General features: G+C 39.7%; 1 protein-coding gene across 1 annotated transcript in view; it reads left to right on the plus strand.

Moving 5' to 3' along the window:
* The window catches only part of LOC121957491 (ephrin type-A receptor 7), a 192,229-nt gene that overhangs the window by 37,918 nt on the left and 138,036 nt on the right, over positions 1-16,275 (plus strand). Inside the window, exons 2-3 of the mRNA XM_042506084.1 lie at positions 5,717-5,781; positions 9,023-9,695. Coding sequence (XP_042362018.1) covers positions 5,717-5,781; positions 9,023-9,695 — 738 coding nt within the window. The remainder of the gene's footprint in view (positions 1-5,716; positions 5,782-9,022; positions 9,696-16,275) is intronic.

Below are 16,275 nucleotides of genomic sequence, written 5' to 3' on the forward strand. Positions count from 1 at the left end.
TAAAGTTCAAAAAGGTCATATTTCTAAGAGAAAAACACAGACACTTTTCACTCTGAAGTGCACAAAAAATTATTTCAGTATTCATGTACTGTGGCAGCTTACATGGCTCTCATCCAGAAGAGTGTTTCCTGGAACTTAAGAGTTTGCTAAAGTGGAAGGTCTGAATTTCAAGACAGGCATCCGGTCACCTTTGCTCCATTACTGGTGCAGTGTCTGTGCGTTCTAATGGTAATTGATTCATTATTTTAATAACTTTTTCAAAAGGTTTCTGTAGTCTATTCTTTCAGACTTTCTGATGAAAGCGCTTTTATTCTTCAGTGTCTCTCTCCAATGTCTGCTCATTTTTAAAGGGTGCGTCCATCTGCATTGTCTTCCATGTTTTTCAAATGGAAAGTAACACTTAGCTGTTACCAAAAAGTGGTGACGCAGGTTACAGTGCTGATTTTATCACACAAACTCACCCCCCACGCATGCCGTAGGCTGACCGTGTAAAGCATGGAGAGTGAGAAACGTCTTAGCTTGGAAGACTTGAACTTAGAGTTGGAACTTTGTGCTATTAAACCTCAACTTAAAGTCAGCAACCAAATGTAAACATTAATTGAATCCCTTAAAACTAAAACCTAAACCTCATAAAATAATAATTAAGATGAAGAATAAAACTTTAAAAGACACGTCATGAGTCAGAATCAATAAAAAATGTGTTAAAATTAAATAATAATAAAAATAATAATACTAATAACACTACAAGCAGATCAATAAAAGAAAATAGTGCATATGAATTAAAATACATTAAAATACATAAAAAAATAAAAACAGAATTAAATTGGATAAATAAACCAATAAAAGATGAGAACACAAACAGTAACACCACCAACCAAATAAAATAAAATGACAGATAAACCATTAAAAAAGTAAAAGTATAAGAACACCTGAAATAAAACCAATGAAATAAAATAAAATAAAATAAAATGAAATAAAATACTAGTTTAAATAGTTGAACCAGACTACTGGAATGGCTGGCTAAAAAAAACCATCTTCAATCTGATTTTAAAAGATGATACAAAAAAGAGACAAAATTACATTGTTATATACATTATTATATCATTATATATAGAAGTTTTTAAAAAGAGTTAGGAAAATAGCATTTTAAGGCCAAAACCTACATATGTGCAAAAGCTGGAAAGCCACAAATTGTATAAAAACCTAAAAAAAGAAAAAAAGAAAAAAAAGAAAAACAAAACAAAACATAATGGAGCCTGCTTTCAATGAACATCAGAGCACATGTAACTAATTCTTATATAAGGTTTTCTCTCTTTACTGAAGCTCTCCATGTGATGTGGCTAAAGCAGACAACGCTGTGTCCCTCTTTATGCATCCTCTGTTGTCTGGCCGGTTTGTGTTCATCTGTTGGCGAGCCTTATCTTGTGTCTCTGAAATAGGGCTGAGGCCAAATGGACAAAAAAACAAAATTGGTCCACACATTCACATTGTCCCTATAATGATGGGCAATTATTTATGAAACAACCTTTGAAATTGCTGTTTAGTAGCTAATGTGTCACGACTATTAGTCATAGGAACCATGGATAGCAGAGAAGGAGAGCTTTCTTTCTCACGTGTTCTTTCTCTAACTTTTCCCTCTTTTAGTGACCCTTCTCTAGCCTCCTTTGGTTTTCTTAACTTTTTTGTCTCTCTCTCTCTGTTATCTGCCTGTATTTCTTTCTCCCTCCTGCCCCCAAAGGCCCATTAGTCTGTCTAACTAGGCTGTGATTACAGGACTTATGTGTTCAGTGTGTGATCATAGCGCCAACTTTGTCCTCTGAGTCCCTCTCTGACTGACTGACTGCTCACTAAGGCACACTGATCCCTCTGTGTATTGCTCAGAGTTTTCATTTATTTGCACTTCATGTGTGCCTTTCTCTCTTCCTTTCCCTGTTTTTCAGTCTCTCTTGCCGACTTCACTTTTTTTTTGTCTTTCTCTCTTTCAAGTTGGCTCCCTTTCTTGCCTCTCTTCACCCTCCTCTGATTATTTTCTCTCTTCAGCTCCCGCCTCAGCCTTTCTCAGTGTCTCTCCACCACCCTTGGCCTCTCCCACTCTAATCTTCTCCAAATGCCTCTATGTTATCAGCTAACCACAGAACCATGCTTTGGGCACCCGGCAGTGTTAACCCAAAAAATAATAACGTTAAGTGTTTAGTAAAGGATCTCCCATGGTCCGTTGAGGCTTTCCTGCGCTGAAGCCAAGGCACCAGTGTCTCATTTTCGAGCTGAAAATTAAGAAAAACCGTTCACTGTCATTGGCCTCTCAGGGGTTTGGCTGTCCAAACTGTGGTGACACTGAAGTCTTTTATTAAAATGACCCTCAAACAACGTTTATGTAACCTTGTATTTATATTCTCCCCCTGAATCATGGCCGAGGGATTTTTTAAAGAACATATTTGGGAAAATAGTTTTCTGCAAGTGATAGGCAGGATTGTGTAAAAAGTTCAGCCAGTGTATCGACAGGTTCGTTTCGACACCTGCTTCTCTGTACAACTGCAAAACATCAAAAATCTTTCTTCGCTTTTGGAACATCAGCACATCTTTGTGTCCGAGTCCATCCCCTCCCTGTCGAAACATGACTCAGCAAGATTACAGGTCCCGAGTTGCCACATCTTATGAGGCCCACAGCGTGAGTCACACTGCGTAGGATTCTACTCTTTGCTCACCAGGACGTCCATGTGCCCAGTTATTCATGTATATACAGCCAAGTATTTGTCATGTAGCAGTGGGTATGAGATCAAAGTCGCCAGCACTGCTGAAGATGAGGAGAAATGGATGCTTATCAAGGAGTGTGATGCCTCCTCAAGACTCTACCACGCGGGTTATTTTCGAAGGGTCCTGAAACTGTTGAAAGTGAAAGCAGAAAACAAAAGTTAGAGCCAAGTAACACAGTGAAGAGTGAAGGTAGCACTTTTGGAGGATGAAAAATAGCAGCCTTTGCACAGGGTGCTCTTCAAAGTGCTGAAAAAATGGTTTTGTTTGGTTGTCAGACTCATACTGCCTCAAGGCTGTAGGTGTAACACTGCAAGAGAGCCTGAAAGTCTGTGTGTGTGTGTGTGTGTGTGTGTGTGTGGGGGGTAGTACAGGAGTGGGTCTTTTTAAGCAGACGAGCTTTAAAGCATGGGTAACTCTAATGTCAGCAAAATCCCTTAAAAATGAGGCGGTAATGCAGCTCACCATATGCCGCTACAGATGTTGATATTACATTATAGATTAAGATAAATGTGCTGATGATGGATTTCATGCACGCCTGCTGCATACTACTGAGTCTGAAACAACGGCTATTCTCACTCTAACTGCTCAAAAACATCATGAGGACTGAACTCTGTCTTCTTGGCTGCTATGTCAACTTTGGTTTGAACAGGGTACATAAGTATTAGGTGATGCCTTTTATTGTAATCACTGATATTTTTCAGCGGTGGACACATTCAGATGCAGCTAAAGTTGTTTTATTAATTTGATGAATATTCTCTCCTAATCACTTAATCTTTGTGTTTTTCTCATGTCCCAAAATTATGAAAAATGTCTGTTATAATTTTTCAGAACCCAACATGACTTATTGAACAGGGTTCCTGCAGATCCTTATAAAGTCTTAATAGGGATTAAATTCATTTAATATAGAAAATGAGGCCTTAACTGGTATTAAAATGTCTTGAATCAGCTTCAAAAGTCTTAAAAATGCTCAGACATGGGAAGTGTGATTTTATGATTTTTCCCCCTGATGTTGCATTGTAAAATATCAAAGTAATAAGTAACATCTATTTTAATTTTTTTTTTTTGAAGAATTTACCGAATGCTTCTCACATTATTGTCACCTAGATCAAGATGGTGCAACAAACAACTCTTACTTTTTGTCAGCCGAGATTGTGAGAGTGTCTGTTAACTACTTGTTGTTGTACCCTGGGCGACATGCGTAAGTGCAAATTCAATGAAAATTGGCTATTCGACCAAAATTTCACAGCATGGATAAAACTGGCACAAGACAATGTGTCCTAGGCTCCGTATATGTTATGCAAAAGGCTTTTGAAACTTGGCACGATGGGAATCAAGGCAGTGGGATCCCACATGCAGAGTGAGAAACATAAACTGCCAAGAAAACCCAACAAAAAAAACATAATCTCTTTCGTAGTTCTGTTCTCCCTTCGTCTCTGTGAGATAAATCACGTTTTAGGGCAAAATTATCCCTAATCTTATGTATTTGGTGTAGGTTCATGATTTTAGTTTTCTTCTTCAGTTTTGTTTGTTTTGATTTTGCATTTAATGCCCAGTGGTATTAAAAAAGTCTTGAAAGTCATACATGTAACTTGCATTTAGATAAAGCTGTTCCTTCATATTAGGAACCTGTAATCAGAGAATATTTGTTTTCTTTTTGGCTTAGAAATGACAGAGATGATTAATCAGTTATCAGAATAGTTTACACTTAACTTTTGATTAACTATCCAATAACTGTTTCTACTTCTGTTAGAAGAATATCTTGGGTTTTGGTTGGACACAATAACAAATTTTGGCTCTGGGAAGTTGTGACGGAGACCTTTTTTCCCACTGTTTTCTGTCTCTGTAGACATGTCTTCGAAAGGATTAAGCCAACATCATATTAATTACACATGAAAAACACATCAGTTTCAGCCTTGCTTTACATTCTGTATCCTTAGTAAAAGTATTGATACTTCAGAAACAAAATGTGCTTAAATTGTCAAAGATAAGAAAATAAAGCAACATATAGATGTATACATTTTTCAGAGGTAAATTTAACCATTAACTATACCTGTTAGTTGAATGCATAGAAGTCAAAAAGTACATTTCCCCCTAAACATATTAAAGTAGAATAATAAGTAGCATAACACAACTAACTACTTAAATAAAGTAGCCCAAAATTTTACTTAAACTAAGTAATAAAGGGAATGTAAATGTAGTAATGTCCTTTGACTGGTATTTTAGTGAGATATTTCTAACATAAACAAGAAACACTCACACATAAAACATGTTTAGTTAGTAACCTAACTCTTAGATGCTCCTTTTAGGAAACTTCACCTCGCTGTGTCTTTTATTTGAGCAGCTAATGCTAAAAGCCAAAATAAAGCACTGAGCTCTTTCTGCCTTCACACCACTGTGTCTCGTGAAGCTGTCCATGGTGCTGAACACAGACTCAGAGCTGCTCCCTGTCCGTGGTGCTGAAAGGAAAACACATGGAGCGCAGACCTTTAAGTACAGTGTTCTCTCTGCTGCGCCATTGAAAGCTAACTGAGGGGCACTCCTCTTTGTCTCTGGGCTTGTTTTGAAAGCCCTGCGGTCTTTGTTTTGTGTGCGGTCTTTGGTGTGTTTTTGCTGCCGAAGCCAGAGGATGATGGAAAACTCTTTGCCTGGCTTAAGTCCTCAACAGATGGTATTAATGCACTTATCAAAGGATACGTTCACCCTCACCAGATTTTGACAAGCCTGCCTCTGTGTTAATGGCCCGCTTTCAATATTCCAGATTTATTGTGTCATGTTATTGTCTTACATTGTTAAATTTAAGACTACTCTGTAGCCTTTAACGTGTTTTGTTGACATGCACTCGTGGCACACTTTTGACGAACTTATTTATACGGACAAGATAAAATAAATGCAGACAGGCTCTATAATCCTTCCTAAACTGACCTCTGTGCTTCTGTTTGTTTTTCCCCTTTATTTCCTGCAGTGGTGCTGCTGAATTCTAAAGAGACTCAGGCAGAGCTGGGCTGGACGTCCTATCCCCCCAACGGAGTAAGTGTGCTGACTTGCATTTTTCATTGTCTTTATGTTTGTTTGTACACATGCTTGTTCACTCGCTCGGCTCAACAACACAGCTGCTTGCTTAACAGCTGGCCCACACCTCCCCCTTTTTCATCCCTCCTTCTTCATGCTGTTTCCACTCTTTGTTCACTTCCTCTCTCTTCCACCTTGCCTTCTCTTCTCTCCTACAGTCCACAGCTCATCATTATCATTAATCGATGGTGCTTATGCAGGCTAGGATACTGCGGTGTCCAAACCAGCCACACAGATATGCTGCCACAGATAAATGGTCCCCCTCTGTATCGATCGATTGGGCTTGTAAAAACCTGAGCGCCAAGTTATGACTGCGAGACAAAGGCAGGAGCCCTTTTTAAAGAATAAGCAATTTGTCACCCACTTCCCACCTGGAGTTTGGCCTTTCCATGCACAGCACACTCAAAATGTCCATTATATAAGCAGCAGTGTACACGTGTGCACTGCTTATTGTAGATTGTGAGTCACTGTCAGCTTGAAGTGGCTGTTGGACCACATGCAAAGCTAAATCTAAGATTAATGGACCTGTAAGACTCGCTTACGTTCCCCAATAGAGCTGTGAGAGAACACACTGCATCCACTTTGATTTAGTCACCTTAGCAGTAGTGCAGTTTATCACATTACACTTTTAATAATACTTTATTGATTTCATACAAAAAGATTTATATACATTGTAAAATATAAATGGGGCACATTTCATGACAAAACAATGCCCGAAGACACAATACACTGACTTACAGAGGTGTTTATCTCTAGTGTCTGATGTGAAGTGTCCTTTGCTTTTCAGTTCAGTTACAGTTTGTTTGAATGACGCATCGTTAGAGATGGTGACTTGGTGAAAGGACCACTGCACACCTTTTCTTCTATATTCATCTTGCAACAGTACCTGTTATCATCCAGTGAAGTTCTTGCTGCAACTTGGACAGTTTAAGAAAAAAAAACACATCACTGCTTTCTAGTTCATATTCATATCGAAAAACACCTGCACCTATGTCACATTACAATCACAGATGTCCTATTGTCACTATTTGGTTTGTTGTGTGTGGTGTATGTGCAAGATCCTCATTTGGTGCTCAGATTATCAAACTGTTTTGCAAACTTAACCTTATGTTTTATTTTATACAAAATCAACTTTTCCATGATTAATATATTTTTAGACCCCAAACCCTCACCTACAATAGTGAACTGGGGGCTTATACATCAGGGACCCAGGGCTGCACTCGACCCCAAAGTCCTGTTTGTTCGATGAGTGTGAACACTGTGTACTGTAGCGGTACACTGGATGCTAGTCTGTGCCAGAGCCCACTTTATAAGTTGGTCTCAGTTACAGTTCTTGTGTATTCTGGTGTGGTACGCGTCAGGTGTAAACAACAACTTTACCAAAACAGAGAGTGGACTGCTATTTGACGAGGAGTTTTTAACAAGTTATGAAACAGTCTCAATATAAATTGATGCCTCTATCTAAGACGGCAGATGAGAACCAATCTGGCTTCACTGCAGAATTTGACCTGCAGCTGGAGCAGAAGCTGTAGGTGGAGAGCTCTGCGGCCAATAGCAGGCTGCTCCTGGTCTGGCCCGCAGCAGAGGTTTGCTTTGCTGTTCCACTGCTCCCCACTGAAGACGGTCCCCAGGGCAGCAGTGTCCATCTGTGGGACATTTTTATACACATTGTAGAGAAAAAAAAAGTTGTGTATGATGACAGAAAAACATTACTAATGTAAAGGGGGGTGGTTCTCGGGCACAGTACGAATCAGTTGTCCTTATAATGAAAATGCCCTAAGTGCAATCTGCTTACCATAAAAGTGCTTTGAATTCATGACATAACAGTCATTTTTGGAATAATGTTAACAGAAATTGGTTTCTATAAATATTTCTGTATTTCATTGCCAGTGTTGAGACTAAATGAAAATAAGTTGTTTATAATGCCATGTTTACACTTACCTCCGTTCATTTTTAATATCTTAGATTCATCTTACTGTATAACCCTTTTATGTTACAATTTCTTTCGAGTGAAGCAGCAGAGCGTAGGCGGCAATATTTAACAAACATGCCTAACAAATGCCATTACTTTTAGTGACAAAGGCGGCAGAGATGAAAAGAAACTGGTTGAAAAAGCAAGGTCTGACCCAGGGTTTCAGAAACACCACTCAAGGCTGATGTAATGACTGAGGTTGTGCAGTTTGTCATTTTCTCTGTGACGTTATTAAAGAATCTGAGTGCCGATGCTTTTTCAGGCACCCACACACCCACTCAGCAGATTATGTCATTAGACTGTTAACCTGTACTGAGTGTTTTCTGTCTTTGTCTGACTTTTGACTTTCTTTTTCATTATCTGCGTTGCCTCCCGCCCACCTCGCGTCACTTTGTTTTCTGTCTTTTTACTCCCTCATATCACTAAACTCCCCACTGATCCTATGCCTCCCCACTGCTGATAATCGAGGCCGGAGGCATTATTTTTTCGTGTTGTCCGTCCATCTGTCCGTCCGTCCATCTGTCAGTCTGGCACATTCTTGTGAACGATATCTCAAAAATGCCTTGAGGAAATTTCTTTAAATTTAACACAAACATCAATCAGGATGAACTGATTTTGGTGGTCAAAGGTCAAAGGTGAAGGTCACTGTGACCCCTTCAGTCTCATTCTTGGGAACTTGATATCTTAAGAGCAACGTGAGGGAATATTCTCAAATTTAGCACAAATTTTTGAGTGGATTCCAGGATGAACTGATTAGTATTTGGTGGTCAAAGATCAAGGCCATAGTTACCTTGCATTTGTGAAAACAATATTTTTACCTTGGGGGAATTTCTTCAAATTTGGCACAAATGTTCGAGTGGCCTCAAGGATGAACTCATTGGATTTTGGTGGTCAAAGGTCAAGGTCACCTCATAAAGTACTTTGGGTGCCCTCTTCGAAACTGTGCTGATTGCATAAATCTTCTGTGCTGTCGGGGGAAGCCGTGTGAAGAATCCATGTGTTCACAGGCATGGATGTAAACTGTAAGTGCAACTTGACTGATGCACGAAACTATACAACAGCATGGCGGTATATCCAGTTTCCTCTGTTGTTTTAACAATATCATCAACTGTCTTTGCATATTTTGTGTTCTCTCCTTCTTTTCTCTCATCCTAATTCTGCATCTCCACCTCCACCTTTGTTCATCTTTATAATCTTTCTCTCTCTCTTCCTTTTTCCCCTCCACAGTGGGAGGAGATCAGCGGTGTCGATGAGAAGTACAAGCCTATCCGGACGTACCAGGTCTGCAACGTGATGGAGCCCACACAGCAGAACAACTGGCTGCAGACTGGCTGGGTGGCGCGCCGAGGTGGCCAGCGTATTTTCGTGGAGCTCCAGTTCACACTGCGTGACTGCAACAGCATCCCTGGTGTGGCGGGCACGTGCAAGGAGACATTCAACCTCCTCTACGTCGAGTCAGACAGGGACCTCGGGGGTGTGACCCGAGAAGACCGCTACACCAAGATCGACACCATCGCTGCAGATGAGAGCTTCACGCAGGGCGACTTGGGCGAGAGGAAGATGAAGCTGAATACAGAGGTGCGCGAGATCGGCCACCTCAACCGCAAGGGCTTCCACTTGGCTTTCCAGGACGTCGGCGCCTGCGTGGCCCTGGTCGCTGTGCGAGTGTACTATAAACGCTGCCTAGCAACCGTCCAGAACCTGGCAGTGTTCCCTGACACGGTGGCTGAAGCAGCCTTTGCCACGCTGGTAGAGGTGCGAGGCACCTGCGTCAACAACTCTGAGGTTGATGCTGACAGCCCTCCCAGGATGCATTGCAGCGCAGAGGGGGAATGGCTGGTGCCCATTGGGAAGTGCAGCTGCAGCGCCGGCTACGAAGAGGGACACAGCAGCTGTGAAGGTAGGAAATAAACAAATAGAGGGATGCATGGGTAGATGAAAGAGAACAGAAAGCACAGAGGGAGCAAAAAGAACAAGAAAGGGACTGTGTGAGGAAAGGAGAACTAACGAAAAAAATGAAAGAACAAGGCAAAGAAATGTTTGCAAAGCAGATGTGAAGGTAGGAGACGGAGGGAGGGAAGATGATGTTTTTCAACAATTTTCAACAATTTCTTCAGTATGAGAGTGAAACAGAAAGTGAGAACACTGCAAAAATACCCAGCTTTATAATGAACTCTTGTGTATTTTTTAAGCCCCAAAAGCTTTGCCGAATCATAAACAAAAATCTGCACAGTATGATTCGTTTCCAACACTGCTCAGCTTTATTTAAAGGAGCCCTGTGGAAGATTTTTTTGGCATCTTGCTTTTAGAATTGCAGATTGCAACCAGCTAAAACTTCTCTCAGTGTTTTTTGTACAGAAGACCAGCTGATTTAATTCGGTAAAAACACGAGGGGTGGGCTAAAAATTGATACAGCGTAGTATCCCAATATCATTTTCCTTTAGGGACATAATTTACAGTTGAAAAAGGGTATTCAATTGCAATATATCTCAGTATATGTTCTCGCAACACATTTAAAATCGCAATAATATTGCATCATGGGGCTTCTGATGATTCCCATCCCTAAAAAACACTGAATAAAGCAGTTTCACTTTACAAATCAGATGCTGTTTGGCATGTCAGAGATGGGCAACTAACACCAGCTAATGTTTGCTCAACTTTTTTCTCCGAAAACTTCAGATCCAGATATTCAGGAGGTGTTTAAGGGGACCTGAATTATTTCTACAGGTCTCTTCCTCTCTAAAACAAACAGACCCAGTGATAGAATCTGGTAAAAACACTGAATAAAGCAATTTCTACTACTATGCTGGCAGATACAAAAGTGGTGGTGCAACATGTCAATCTCTATAGACAATCTAAGGCAACAAAAACACAACAATTTTTATTTTCAGGCGATTATATAATAAAGAAAACACACTTACTTATGTACATTACATGCCATTTCTGCCAATATATTATATGATATATTTCCCCTAAATCCTCGTCACTAAACCTTTCGGGAATTTTTAGGAATGAGAGGTCAGGGAAGCTCACCTCTTTGTAACTTAAATTTGTAACATATTAAAATAACAGAAGGAAAACAAGTGAAAGGAAAGGTGTGATCCATGTAAAAAGAGAGGGGTAGAAATAATTGCATGTGAGCAGGAAACGAGAGGCGAAATGAAGAAAAAAGGGCTGTTAGCGACTGTTAAGGCAAGGAGAAGGATACAGAGTGGACAATAGAAGTACAGAAAAGCCTTTCTCACTCCATTTCATTCCATTTCTGCTTTTGTTTAACGCTGACATTGACATCAGTGCCGAGGCCTCGATTTACCCGTAATGTTACCTTGTTTCATGAGTACGTCCAAAGAGTGTTGTCACACCTATCGACATGTGAGGCGTGGTAGGTGAAGCGTACGGCTGAGTGGTCTGAGCGCTGTGGTGTAAGTGTGAACACGGTGACTAATGTTCTTCAGACGGCTGTGCCCTATTGAGTTTAACACCACAGCCTCTCTTTTAACATTTGAATGTAGCCTGAACTGCCTTCAGACACACACACACACACACACACTTACTGTACGTGGAGCGTTGTCAGTGTAAAGCCGGTGGGTGGTGTGGGGTGTTTCTCTCTGACGTAAACAGAGAGGGACAGTATTGGAAGCTTTTGTCACAACCCATTGCTCATACAGCAGCGGCACTTTGAGCGCCTGACTGTTGCTGTTAGCTTTCACACACCATCTTGCATTGTTGTGCAATGCAACGTGGGAGTTGGAGTCACTGGACAGCAGACTGTGCAGATAATTTAGTAGGAGTGCTGAACTCTTGGGTTGTTGCTCTGTCTGATGGTTTGAACTGATTGCTATATTTGGAAATTAACTTCTTCTGCCAATGGTGTGTTTTTATGGGTGTGATATACAGTACTGACTTACAGCTGTTTTTTTAATCCAAGTTGAGACCTTGATAACATGCTTCACTTTGAGCTCATTGCAATAAATATTTATACCAATAAACTGCATAAACACAGACACGGAGCTAACAGAACATCTGAACTATTGATCCTGCTTCGTTCTCATGCTGATATAGTGATTAATTAAAAAAAAAAAAAAGATATTGAAAGAGAGAAAAGAAATAGAGATAAAAGAAAAGTGAGGTAATCGAGCCAAACAGAGGATTAATATGTATAGAGGCAAATATATACAGTTCCAGTCAGTGTTGGAAGAGAACAGAGGTGATAATGGAGTGAAAAAGGGGGTGGAAGAATGTCTATGGCAGATGTAAGACCAGATGTATAAACACAGCATACACCAAAAAAAATCAGACTTCATTCCTCACACATAAAATTGTATTTAAAAAAGAAGAATCTGCAGTGAAAATGAGGCATAAAATCCATCACACTACAATGATGTTGCCAAGTATGTGTCCTGCGTCCCCGACGCATCAAAATCTGAAAGGACTCTGTAAACTCACTATTGACATTTCCATTGGATGCATCCTATTATTTTCCACAGTAATGCTACGTAGTGAACAACAAATGTGTGTTTACATTATACAGTGGCAGTGGCATTGCATGACTTTGCTTGTTTTGAAAGTCTTTCTTATGTCACAATAACCACCAAGAGTGAGTTTTATGTTTTGGATATTATTATCATACTGCCGGTGTTCTTGTTCTGGTGCTCTGCACAGATCTGATACTTGACCGCTAGAATGGGGCAGTCTGTACACATTTTTGACCAAACACCTTGATATTGTGACGATATTGTAGGTTTGTCTATTGGTGCTTTCACAAAATAAATTTACACAATGAGATTTTTGATAAATAATCAGGAAAAACATTAAAAGACAACACTCACCATAATACAGTATTCAAAATCCAAGACAATATCTAGATATCTAATATCTAGTCTCATAGCACAATATCAATATAACATCAATATACTACCTGCCCAAAAAGAAAATAAGCATATTTCTAGAAATGTTGAACTAATAAATATATATGTTACCTTATTTAATTTTTTGATTATCCCATAATATTTCAATCATATTTTACATTTTACTTATTTAATACTGGGCAGGTGATTTGGTGCTTTCAATACTTAACTTAGGTTGTGGCATTTGTACAGTTTTTTGTACACAGACTGTTTACAAAGATACAGTCTATGGCTTTGTGGATAGCATTTTCAGATTCGGGATTTTATTTATTTAGTTTTCAGATGTATGTTTAACATAAATAAATGTAACCTTAATTAAACCCATATGCTATCAAACATGAGTTTAACACAGCACTTTATCAAAAAACAAAGTACAAAATAAAGTAAAAAAACAAAACAGTAAGTGGGTAAGAGGAAGTGAGAAACAATTTGGAAGAAACAGAGTGACAGAAGCAACTCTCAGCTTTTTAGAGGAACCAGCAGTTGATAACAAGGATCTGTGTGGAAGTGGGAAAAAGTATCAGTAGGAACGTTGGTGGAATCAACTCTGCTGATCATAAGTCATGCAGAACTTTGGCTGCGCTGCAGAATTTCTCTACCCACAGTAAGTGTTTGACAGTTGGAGATAAGCACTGCCCACTGATATTGGCAGTTGGTCTGTGTGCAAACAAAGTATGTGTTGCTTGACCTGCTTTTTGTAATTACCAACAATGCTTTGTCTACAATAAAAACCGAGCTGAGGACGATAAAATCTGATGAAAAGACACTGTGAGCGGAGTAGTAATGAAGTCCAGAAACACAGGAAAGACGCAGGTGAGGGGAGGAAAAATATGTGATTTCTATGAATGACAGGAGGATAAAAACTTTTGAAGGAGAAGCAGGAGTAAAGGGAGAGCAGGACACGGTGTTGCAGACCAGAATGGTGAAGTCCAGACGTGAACCAATGAAGACAGGAAACCTAGCAAGAGAGAGAGACAGAGAAAGAGACATCTTACGCTGTATCCGGTGGTGGACCTTCCCTTGGTACAGTTTAGTGTGTAACGGTGTGGTCTGCTAGGTGACAGGGCCTGTCATATTCCCTAAAAGCAATCTACCCATACACACACACACACACACACACACATATATATATATATATATACACTCATAACATCCCTTGTATTGTCTCATTCCTCAGTTCAGCCGTAATGGCATGAATATGCAGCCCCAACCCCGACATCTCCCACTGCACCAGAGCTATTGATCAGCCGTAATGCTCCACTAAACTGAGGAATTGCGCTGGGAGCGCTCACACACACATAGAGTAAGGACACACATTCAGTAGCATGCTGTGGTACGTGCAACTACACAGCAGACACACACACACACACCCCGGTTGATTTAATTTTTGGACAAGAAAAAGTCTGTGTGTGTATGTGGTATAAACGGATAGCGTGATTTTGTGTGTCATAGTCACGCTGACTGTATGTGTTTGTGGAGGACATGCATGACACACTGCCGTGAAACATGATATGATGAATGCAAAGCAAGCAAATCATAACGTAACCGTAATGTTCAATTAATTTGTGTTTGTATACAGGCCCTGTAAGTACGTCTTATTTACTCCTGGGTCCTAATTGTGTTAGTGTGTGAGACCAAATGCACTAAGCGTCTCGCTGCAGGTCAATAATATTGAATAGCCAGTGAGTAGCTACTGATAATGGTGTGAGCAGATAGTGTCATGCAGTAGAGAGGAGGATTATTACCACACACAGTGTAACAGTCACAGCAGACACAGGCAACACCGGATTATGTCAGATTATAGCATCTGTTATCATGATCTATGTTCGCTAGAATTTTCTGCTCTTTATGCTAAAGATATGTTTATTTAATAGAATACTTCACCTGCAAAATGACAATTAATATATCAGTGACTCATCCTGTGTTGCATTTCATTTGTAAAGAAAACTTTGTTTTTCTTGCATGCCTTCACAGTGAACAGTAAACAGTGTTTATTTTTTCCAATAAACAGATTTTTTATGAATTAGAAGAAAAGAGGTCCATGTTAAACAACAGCAAAACAATGAAAACATCAGTTTACAAACTCTTACACAACTGATGTTGTGTCATTGAAGTCTCATGTATTCACTAGTTCCTAAACACGTTTTCACTAAAGCCGGACTATTTACCTATGCATGCGAGTAGTGCACATGAGCAGTCGTCTGCGTTTGCTCATGAATTCCATTGAGCACAGTTCAAATGCATGCGTGTGGTAGTGGATGCCACTTGTCCCTGCCTGAGACTGTTTTTGAGAAAGTGTTTCAAATAATAAAGTTTTACAGGAAAAAAATGTGTCTGGGAAGTAGTGGGCATATGACTGGACAAATGAAACTTTTTGTTTTGTTGTTGTTACATGCAGGTGTGTATAACTTAAAATTGATCAAAAACATTTGCTGTTTTTAGATTCTTTTTTCCCATGAAGGTATGTGAACATTTTTTGAAGTTTTCTTCAAAAATTCAGTGTAACATGGGGTAGGTAATAGATATAGAGGTAGATACACAGATTATCATTTTGTGGGTGAAGAAGTCCTTTAAGAGAAGATACAGCAAATAGTCCAGGCAATACCTGTTTGCTTGCTGGAGAAAAAACAACATAAGAAAATGCACAGGTAGGATGAAAAAATCTCAGAGGGTTTGTAAAAAGAACCCACCTAACACTGAACATTAAAACATTTGTATATGCTTTTTACCAGTTTATAAATATATACAAAAAGACGTAATGTGATTTTTACACCACTAACACCAGAGAACAGCACGCTTTATTAGCAGCAAAAGGTATGATGCGGAGGGTGTCACATTTACATGAATTCACCTACATTTTAACCATGTCTCGCACTGGATAACCTTAAGTGGGACTAATACACCAAGTCCAATGCGATGCATGCTGGGATACTTAAACTCATGTGTAGCTATGTGTTAGTTTCTTTACTTTCACACATACACAAATACACAGTTGTAGCCCCATTTGATTAAGAAACAGACACAGGAAACATAGCTGCATAAGAAATAGGTCTTGGATGTAAATTTGTGGGAATTAAGAGATTCTTAATTCTCCTGCTTTGTGCATAATAACTGAATGAATGTCCAATTGCAGAAAGCCTTAACAAGAAAATGCATGCAGCATTCAGATTCTGTTATTCTTTTCCCCTGGCTTTGTCTCTTTAAATTGAGTTACCACAAATAAACTATAAAAAGAAAGAATGACTGGGAGGAAGAAATCCTGGCGCCTAAAATGAATGAGAAACACTTTAATCCCCAGTTGCTCGGAGGACTGGAAGACTGCGGTGGCACTTGACCAGCTCCTAATTGTGAATTTGAAGAGGAGTGTAAATGTGAAGGAGGGTGTTATTGAAAATTAGCATATGTGCCTAGTCAGCTTCCTCTTGTGTAATAAAGGTGTAGGAAAAGAAGAGGGAATTAAATAAACAGAGCAGTTAGAAGTGATATACTGTGATGAAGAAGCCTCGGCTCTCTGTCAGCGAGACTTGTGCACGCGCAGCGTTGTTACCGTATATCTTGACCCCGCGTGCATGT

The sequence above is a fragment of the Plectropomus leopardus genome, chromosome 18 (genome assembly GCF_008729295.1).
Source record: "Plectropomus leopardus isolate mb chromosome 18, YSFRI_Pleo_2.0, whole genome shotgun sequence".
In the NCBI taxonomy this organism is placed as follows: domain Eukaryota; kingdom Metazoa; phylum Chordata; class Actinopteri; order Perciformes; family Serranidae; genus Plectropomus; species Plectropomus leopardus.